This window comes from Oryzias melastigma, linkage group LG6 (assembly GCF_002922805.2).
Source record: "Oryzias melastigma strain HK-1 linkage group LG6, ASM292280v2, whole genome shotgun sequence".
Taxonomy (NCBI): domain Eukaryota; kingdom Metazoa; phylum Chordata; class Actinopteri; order Beloniformes; family Adrianichthyidae; genus Oryzias; species Oryzias melastigma.
Window position 1 is genome coordinate 18,226,894 of NC_050517.1, and position 9,586 is coordinate 18,236,479.

The 9,586-nt window shown below is 36.9% G+C and overlaps 1 protein-coding gene across 1 annotated transcript in view; it reads right to left on the reverse strand.

Annotated features, from left to right (window-relative positions):
• Window positions 1-478: 478 nt before the first annotated feature.
• The window catches only part of ca12 (carbonic anhydrase XII), a 12,815-nt gene continuing 3,707 nt past the window's right edge, over window positions 479-9,586 (reverse strand). Inside the window, exons 3-9 of the mRNA XM_024280872.2 lie at window positions 8,979-9,158; window positions 7,989-8,131; window positions 4,254-4,349; window positions 4,115-4,178; window positions 3,306-3,463; window positions 3,051-3,177; window positions 479-1,969 (exon numbers count right to left, since the gene is read on the reverse strand). Of these exons, the coding sequence (XP_024136640.1) occupies window positions 1,341-1,969; window positions 3,051-3,177; window positions 3,306-3,463; window positions 4,115-4,178; window positions 4,254-4,349; window positions 7,989-8,131; window positions 8,979-9,158 (1,397 nt within the window). The 3' untranslated portion in view covers window positions 479-1,340. The remainder of the gene's footprint in view (window positions 1,970-3,050; window positions 3,178-3,305; window positions 3,464-4,114; window positions 4,179-4,253; window positions 4,350-7,988; window positions 8,132-8,978; window positions 9,159-9,586) is intronic.

The window sequence follows — 9,586 nt, forward strand, 5'->3', positions numbered from 1 at the left end:
TGCTAAAATAAAATCTAAACTCTAAATTAGTCCAAAAACTCTGGAAGATAACAGATTAGCCAAAAATGTTAGCATATTACTAAAATATTAGCTTAACTCCAAATTAGCATAAAAAATTAATAAGAGGCCAAATTAGCCAAAAACAAAGCTAGCTTGTTGCTCATTTGCTAGCTGAACTACTAAATGGACTAAAATTCCTCTGTAAACTAAATTAGTCAAAAAAAGTTAGCCTGTTGCTAAAATAGAAGCTAAACTTTAAATTAGCCTAAAAACTCCAGTTGATAACAAATTAGCCAAAAAATGTTTGCATGTTGCTAAAATAATAGCTTATCTCCAATTTTTTTTAATTTATATTTTATTTTTCTTCAGCCAGAGAGCCACCATGGAGGGATAAAAGAACCACATGTGGCTCTGGAGCCGCAGGTTGCAGACCCCTGACCTGTTGAATCTGTAGCACAATGAGTAAACTATTGCCCAAAAGTACACTGTGTCCCATCAAAAAGTAATATGAACTTGTTATGTGTTACTTTTGTAACAAGTTACTCTCAACATTGGGTATATATGAGTCTCTGTACTGTAAAGCTTTCAATGGTTGTTGTTTAATGGATGAGAATCCCACATGGACAAGTGAATGAGAGATATGAATTTATTCATTCAAAAAGGAGAAATTTCCCAATACCAGCCCCTACAAGTCAGACTGAAGAAACATTTAGATGTAAAACGTCGAGAAAGTAAGACAAAGTAGCTAAATTTGTATCTAAAGTAAAACAATTTAAACAAAAAACTAGATCTAAGAGCAGCACAATGTTAGCACATAAAACAGAGAAGATCAAACTATTTAGTCTTCTTCTAGGATTTCATCACAAGTACAATATTTCAGTTATTTTTAACAGTGTTAAAAAATAGTTTATTAAAGCCTACAAGGCTCATTAGTACACTCTAAAGCTTTTCCTTTATAAAATTACATGAACAATTCTGTTCTTTCACTGTATTCATTGAAGCTTTAAATTTGAAATGAATTTTTAGCCACAGACGGTTTAAGTCATAAACTTTTCTTGTTTTTTGCAAGAAATACCATCAGGTCTGATGGAAAATGTGCACAAATGCAAAAACAGATAAGGACAATCTATAATGAGCCTTGACCAATGAAAAAATAAATATATTACAGAAAAAGAAACAGTAATTAAAACATTTTTCCTGTGCACACAGTAAAAAATAAATTATTTATTTTTGATTTATTATTGAATAAATGAAGAAAATGTGGATTTAAAAAAAGAAAAGTTATTCACAGATAGAAATTTATATTTACAGCAAAAGAGTTTGAAATGTTAAGGATATACCTAATCTTCCCATTCCATTGGCAGAAGCCAAGGATGTGGGTAACCCTGACTGGGAGGTTTCGAAATGCTGCCATACTTTGTTACGTGGCTCTTCTGCTTGTTTGCCACAGAAGTTTCCCTTTGATTCATCCAAGCTTTTGTCAGGGAGCGTTCCAACTCGAGGGCCTCGTCAGTCGGCCGTCCACACAGAATTTGCCTCACGGTTGGAAGGGCTAGGTGTGACTTGCAGTCCATGTAGCTCTTGAGGTTCAGTTCAGGATAAACTGCATCTCTGAGAGCCTCGACCAGTTGATTCTTTCTGTGAGACTCTTTGAGTTGATGGAAAACTCTTTGCTCTAGTGAGCTATAGCGCAGCGTGTCTCCAGCCAGCCCCAACTTTCCCACAAAGCAGCTGCTCTTCCTCCTAAGAGATGGACTCGTCATTTGTTGTTTTGGTTTAGTCTGGTCGTCCCTCTCCAAGTTCTTGAGGTTTTTCCTCCTGCCAGCTTGGAGCTTCTGGGATCCGGTTGGTAGGAGCTTATATAGCTCTTCATCAGCCAAGTCTGCTAGGTCACCGACCAGCAGCTGCTGAATGATTTGCTTCCTGGTGTGTGGGGATGTGACTGTAAGAGTACCATGCAGTCCTCTGCCTGCATCAGACACAGAGCCAGCGTGGTTAAACATCCCGGCGTATGGAGAGGGGGGCTCCTCGAAACATTTCAGGACTTCTAATTCCCAGCATGCAGCAGCACTGCCCATAACAACGCACTAAAAGCCAAGCCATGAGCTGCTAAATCCTTCAGCAAGACCAACAGTAAACAATCTGTATTGCATTGTTAGAATATGTGCCATGAGGAGAGTGGACAAAATGAAGAAAACATGCATGTTTGGGACTTTGCTGCAAGAGGCCATACGGTCAGTGTTTTTCAGTGGATCAGCAGAGTGGTTCATTCTACCAAAAATATCTGACTTACTTTATAAAAACTCATTAGGATCAATTAGCATCAGCTCAAAGCACAGCCACAAGCAGGTGAAAAGCCAAAGCAACATAGCATAACCGTACGGAAAAGAACAGATCGCCATAATTCATTCAAACTTGCTAATATTTAATCATCAATATCAACTTAGACCTTAGTCACATGTACCTGTACGGGGGTTTAGGGTTGTCTGAGCAAGAAGAGAGTCATAGACAGGTGCAATCCTATTTTAAAGGGAGCTCAGGTGGCATGAAAATGTCATGGAAATGGAGCATACAACTATAGTGTGTAGTATGACGTACAGGAGGGTTACTGTTGTACGATGTGTGCTTACTTGCACCTTACCGAAGGTGAGCAGGTGATGCCTGAGTGTCTATGGGATGCCTATAAGATACCACAAAAACTGCACTCAGATGATCTAATTTCCTCATTTCTAGCAGTTAGGCTGTACGCTCAGAGCGCACAACGGCCTAATTTACCCTTACTCACCCTAAGTGTTGTTTAGGTGTTCACTATGACCTGTCACCATGCATGCCCGTAAAAAAATATATGTTTCACACTATGGGTTCACCAGGTTTTCTACAATTTAAAAATTGAATACAGAGCACCTACTTTCCCCGTCCAGGTTTGCCCATTTTTTTGTCTGCATACAGCCCGTATCCACCCATAAAAGCAGTTGTGACTAAGGCTATACATCTAACTTTGCACTCATGCACCAACAACAAAGCAAGCATTTTCTAAAGCCCATACTTACCTTCTTTAAAAGAGGCCAGGACAATTCTGCTGTCAACCAGCTGGGCTTTTCTGTAGTTGCTGTGAAGCGGAATTGTTGCTGATTCCTGGGCAGAGGAGGAGTAGAGGGCTGTAGCCAAGGCATTAAACTGGAAACACAAAAAACAAAAGATAAGCACAACAGTTTTCCCATGTATAAAAATAAATAGGTAGCATAGTATGATCCTTCATCTGATCGTAAATGTCTATTTAAAAAAAGTTGTGTAAACTGATGTACCTGTTTTTGAGAGACTGTCATGGTATTTCTGAACACCGTCCACAGTACACTGGGATAACACGGGGGAGTCGTCAGCGATCCATCGTATCGATAATATTCATCCAAACGAGCGGGCAGCAGGGCTCTAATGTTAAAACCAGGCACCTGAACTTTTTGATCTGCCAGTAAAAACAGGAAAAAGCATGGTGGCTAATGGTTAAAACAATAAAAATCCACTGTGGTCTAATAAATGAGCACCTGATTTATAGTTACAACATTACATTTGGACACAATGAAAATGAACTAAATCAGAGTCGTCAATCAAACCAAGATTTGATTTGATTTCTCCAAACCTTGTCTTGAAAACTGCAGAAAATCTCCACATAAACATGAGAAGATGCAAACTCTACAGAAAAATGGTGGAAACCCAATTTTACAATCGGGGTTGTGTGATGCTTTCTCGAGTGTATTGATATGAACCATTTTTTGTACATGAAGCTGAACTTTATTAGTTACATTTTATCTGCTTAGACAGCATAGAACCAAAGTTAACGTCCTCCAAAGACATTGGACAATTCAGGCAACACATGAGAAGATACAAAAGAAACAAAGAGAACAATATACAAGGATTGTATATTGTAAAACTATGCTCATGTATAGGAAAATATGTTTTATATTTGATATGCTGCACAGAACTGTTACCTTTTTTAGGCTATTTTTGTAAATTAAATTTAACAGCTTTAGTCACTTTTTACAATAAATACAGCACTAAAGTTTAAAGATAATAGTGGATTTAATTTGATGGGGCACTTATCATCCTCTCAACTTACCTCGATATTTGATGCCATTGATGAACCTTAAAAATTGTTCAAAAGTTGGATTAAACTCCCCAACCTGTTAAGAGATTATAGTCATTTAGTCAGATTTTGCGAGTGCTTCAAATCTGGTCAAATCATTGGTTTAACTCACCTCGATGAGAACACCGAGCACGGCCAAACCATCAGATTTGTCGACAGCAGAGGATATGTTGGGGTACTTGTCCGAATTGTAGTGCACTACATGCATCTGTCAAGAAAATACATGCAGAAATAGCGTTAGAAATTGAATAGTTTAGGATTGTTAATTGAAATAAAATTTTCCTAAAATTACATTTTATTATGAATTTTTTTTAAATTAGCTGAACTGAAAAATTCACAACATTTTGGTTTGAATCAAGCAATGCAAGACGTTCATGTGGGGTTTTTCTAACAATAGCAGGAAAAAGACTCTCTTTCATGTTCTAAAACACTTTTTATGACTGATAATTTTATGGTATTTATCGACTCTTGTAGGCAAGTAAAAAAAAAGTTATGAGAAAGTTTTTTTAGTTGTAGGATTTTGACTTTAAAGTCCCACTCCAACTATATTTTTTTCAATTGCAGAATTGTTCCAAGTAGTTTTTTAATTCAAATTAATGAGTTTTTAGCAAAATACAAAAAGCCGGTGTCATTTTTTAGGAAGTATTTTTTTGCACATTGGCAGTAGTTCATTAGAATGAAAGCTAGGCTACGTTGAAATCCCAGCATGCCTTTGTTAACACACTTCCCTGCTAGCTTACAGCTCCTCGCAACCCCAAGCTAACATTAGCGATGTCGGAGCATTCTAACTATACGGTTTTGAGCCAGATGAGTTATTTTATATATCTCCTCAATCATGAGAAAATGCAACAAAAACATGTTAAAAACACAAAAAGATTATTTTTATTGGAATCTTTAACGCAAAGTAATTCTAGCCAAATGGTTTTGTATATATAGAACATTCTTAGTATTTCTGGGAAGTTTTTCATTATTCCTGGAAAACACACAGTTGTGGTTCTGAAGCCTGGAAAAACTTCAAGTGATGCATGGTCTCGATGTGTCCGCCTAGAATTTATTGTGAAACTCAGGTCAAACCACAACACCTCACATGCGGCTGCGCTGCAGCTGGGTCATGGCAACATGAAAAGACACAAGTTTCTCAATCTACCGTCTATAATTAAACTGATTTCACATTTAATTAAACGGGCTCTTATTTTTTTTTCATTTTGTTTAAAGCTTTATAGTCAGGCTTGAATAAAGCTAAAGTAGGCTATTGTGTAAAAACTGCTTACAGGGCTCGACGTATTAAACAGAACAGACATCCACTTCTCTTAAGAGGTGGATGAAGGCTACATCACATAATCGTCTGGTACTTTAAACCCTTCGAGCCCCGTAGGAGTGATGCAATCAGGTACTCCATGTCTACGCACATAATTAGACTGTTTCATGCCTTTGATTTAGTTTTCAGTAAGAGCAGCTTGAAGACAATATATGTGATTGTAACATCTTTCAAGGGATGTAAATAAATGTCACTTGTAGCATTTTTAAAATGTTTTTTTTTTGCATTTAAAATGCCCCAATTACTTTCAAGATGTGTTCCCCAAGATTTTTTTTTTGTTTTAATCATTTTTTTAATCGCCTGGTTTGATTTTTGCTTCAGCCTCAAGAATCTGCAGATGTGAGTCTCTTGGTGGATTCTTCTGCATTATATGGACTAACTTTGATGTGTGTCAGCTCTGTGATGTTCTGCCAGGTGAAAGTCACACGCTCAGACATGTGTCATGTACCAGAGATCCCATCATCTGAGGCAGCACATTAAGAAACCTGCATGCTAGGCGTATTTTTACATTTTGTAAACTGTTCCTCTACATCAGGGGTCACCAACCTTTTTGAACCTGAGAGCTACTTCATGGGTACTGAGTCATACGAAGGGCTACCATTTTGAAATAACACATTTTGCTAAGTTATAGTTAATTATACATTATTAATAATGATACTCCTCTATGTGAAGACACTGATTTCTCACCATAGTTATCAACAATGACAAAAAGCTAGGAATCAGATATCAATGTTTAGCACTGTATTAATCTCAGTATTTGTTACATTTTCATGGAAAAATGTTGCATTTTCACTATGTTGTACCATCTTTATCCATAATTTAATGTTAAAGAAAAATCAACGTACACATTTTTAAACAAATCTTGTCACACTTTGAAGTAATGACCAAATCTGCAGCATTTTTAACTAAATTAATTATCTTTGAAATGGAGTAGGTCAGAGGTCACCTAAACTTATCTAAAGGTCATGTATCATGAACATATTTTTAAGACATTTTAATTTTTAAATCTATGTAGATTCAAATGTAATAAAAAAAAATGCAATAGAATAAAATTTAATTTTAGATCCAGCTCTCAAGTGAGTTGTGCTGTTTTTGGTAGAGACTTGAGGGCACCTTGTGTGGTCCTTGAGGGCTACCTGGTGCCTGTGGGAACCACGTTGGTGACCCCTGCTCTACATCATGTAACCTCCTTGCATCATGCTGTGTTCTTTTGTCTGTTTTCAAGTTATCTTGGCTTCCAAGAAACTCTAAACGGAGAACTAATCAACTTCACTCTTATGGTACCAGACCAGGGCAGACATTTCCCTACCCATAAGTCACAGGTTAAGTTTTCTTTTCAATACGTCACAACAAATTATTAAGTTTGATTTCTTGATAGCAAGATTAAATAAAAATAACCTAAAAAATATTTTGATATCAAGGTATAAACCAATTTGATTTTGAATTGTTATGTTACAGTTGTTTGGTTTTATGTTTTAGATTCCATGATTTTATTTTTTTGTATTGTTTATATTCTTATGTACCTTTTATGTGTGTAAATAAATAAAATCAAAATCAAATGTAAAGCTGACACAATATATTAAGTGTTATTATATCTGTAAAGACAAGGATCTTTTGTTACCAGTAATTTTTGCTGCAGCTTAAAAAATTAAAATATAAACATGCAATATAAGTTTCCTAACCTAATTAACTTTTTTATGATTTTTTCAGGAAATTGAACTGTTTTAATATTTTTTGCTGTGTCAAGGTTTTTATTTATAGGAACACTCAATATGATGATTGCACTGTTTCCACCCAGCATTAAAAAAAATCTAAACAGGGGCGGAGACTGACAGGAAAACATCAGATTATAGTGCAAAATATGTTTGTACGAGTTGATTGATTTCGATTATTTAATAAACCATTTTTTTAATTGATTTTGATAAACTTGCGCTTGGGAAATTAAGCTGTGATTCCCAGGGGGTGTGATCAGTTTCATCCAGTATGGGTCCCTAGACAGGACCCTTCACACAACTGCCTAACTATGTAGCCACGAAAGGGCCCAAGTCTGGGTCTCCCTGTGCCTGTCCCCAGCCTAGATGAAATGCAGGGTTGTGTCAGGAAGGGGATCCGGCGTAAAACTCTGCCAAACCAAAAACGCAACAGTGAAAGCTGATCTGCTGTGGCGACCCCTGAAGTGATGTACCAAAAACTGAACAACTATTAATAGATTTTGATCCAGCTATTTTGGATACTTATATCTTAGCTTAATAAGCATTTACAGAAAATTAATAACCGATGTCCAAACAAGTATGACAGTTTATGTTTTTGTTTACAAAAAAGTTTATTTTTCCCAAAAAGGTACATTTTTTATGTTTTCTTTTTTTTTTTCTTTCAGCCATGTGGACATAGAAATCTGAAATTTCCCCAGTATCAAGCACAGCAGACATATTTAGACTATTTCTTAAAAATGTATTTATATCAAATAAAATAAATGAAATGGAAGCCATATATTGTAATTAGGCGTTGTGGTGGATATGACTCCCTTACCTCTGCCGCATACTGTTTGCTGTTCACCATGTGTTCAGAACCAGCGATTCGACTGGAGGAGCCCCAGTGGAAATGCAGCTGAGCTGCGCTATAACGATACCGCAGGCTTGAGATGTGCATCTTCGAAGGCAATGATATTTGCACTGCAGATCAAAGGAAATAAAGTCTCAACACACAAGGCAGAGCAGCAATCACGTCTCCTCAAACACTCAGTGAGCACGAGTTTTACCCTTGACTGAGCGGAGAAGGTCAGCATGGCCCACTCTGTGCTGTCCAAGCAGCATGACTATATTTAACATGCTTAATGGTAGAGTGATGCGTAGTGTGCTCCACATGTTTGTCATGAAAAGCCTACATCAGCTTATTTTGTAAACACGTCACAGTGATGATGTCACTCAGTTTGCGTGGTGGCGGCCTGTCAGGTATGTGCACATAAGCATTTGTCTGAGCGTTGGATCATGTCACGGCAGCTTATGTAAACAGATTTCCCTGTGATGAATCATTAACACACATTCTCCCTAAAATTCCTGGTGTATTGTGCAAAAGGATTTCATAAGTAAGAATGATTTAATGTGAAAAACTGTATTCTATTCTGGCCGTAAGCTGTTACATGCAAGACTGACTCTGGAATTGCACATTAAAACAAATCGAGTTTCCTCAGTGCACCACAGTATAAGGAATGGAGATCAAAAAGCTTTTTGCCCGTTTTTCCCAAAGAAAACTTGGAGAACTTTCTTTAGGAAAAAGGCAGTTAAGATAATGGAAGAGTCATTATAGAAAATTGCTGCAGAAGGAAGATTCTCCCATCGTTTTCTATAAACTGAGCTAAGACTGTGGTTTCTACAGTTATGTATGAACATTTCGGATGAATACACTTCTACTTAACTCTGGACTTGATGCTAAATGTTTACAGTCACCAGTAGTTTGTGATAAAATGAGGTTAAAATCATAAATAGGATTTTATGATTCATAAATTAAAATTGCACTCACATGCATGTCCATTATTTCCAAGAGTCAGCTGCTCGTCTGGGGACAGGTTGTAGTTTTGAACCTCAATAGGTCGTAAAGTTGGGTCAAACCTCAGCAGCTCTGACTTGATGTCTATTGGAGACTGGAAAGCACCACCACAATATGGATAGTGTTTGGACCAGTGGTGCTCTCCGTCTGGTCCTGGAACAACACCAAAATATCAGTTTTGTTGCTGCACTTGACTGCTTTGATCCTGGAATAGGAAGCAACCACCAACTTCAGAATCCTTAAAAAAGAGACAAATCGTTTCTTTTTTAAGGCTGCCTTAGTCTGTAAAGATGTCGTTAAGCGGGTGGTACGGAATTGTGTGGTGAATTGTATCAACACTGGACCAGATCAGAGTAGAATAATGTAGTTTCCATTTTTATTTCCACCAAACTTCAAACCGTGGAGCCTTTTCTTCCTCTCAAAAGCGGGCAGCATAAGAATGCAACACTTAAACACTCTACATTTTCAAACCAGCTGCTTCGAAGAAAGGAATGAAAACATGGTGGAAAGGGAACATCTGTACAGACAATTTCAAAAAGTCCGATCTGAAGTTTATCAAAATAAACATATATATATATATA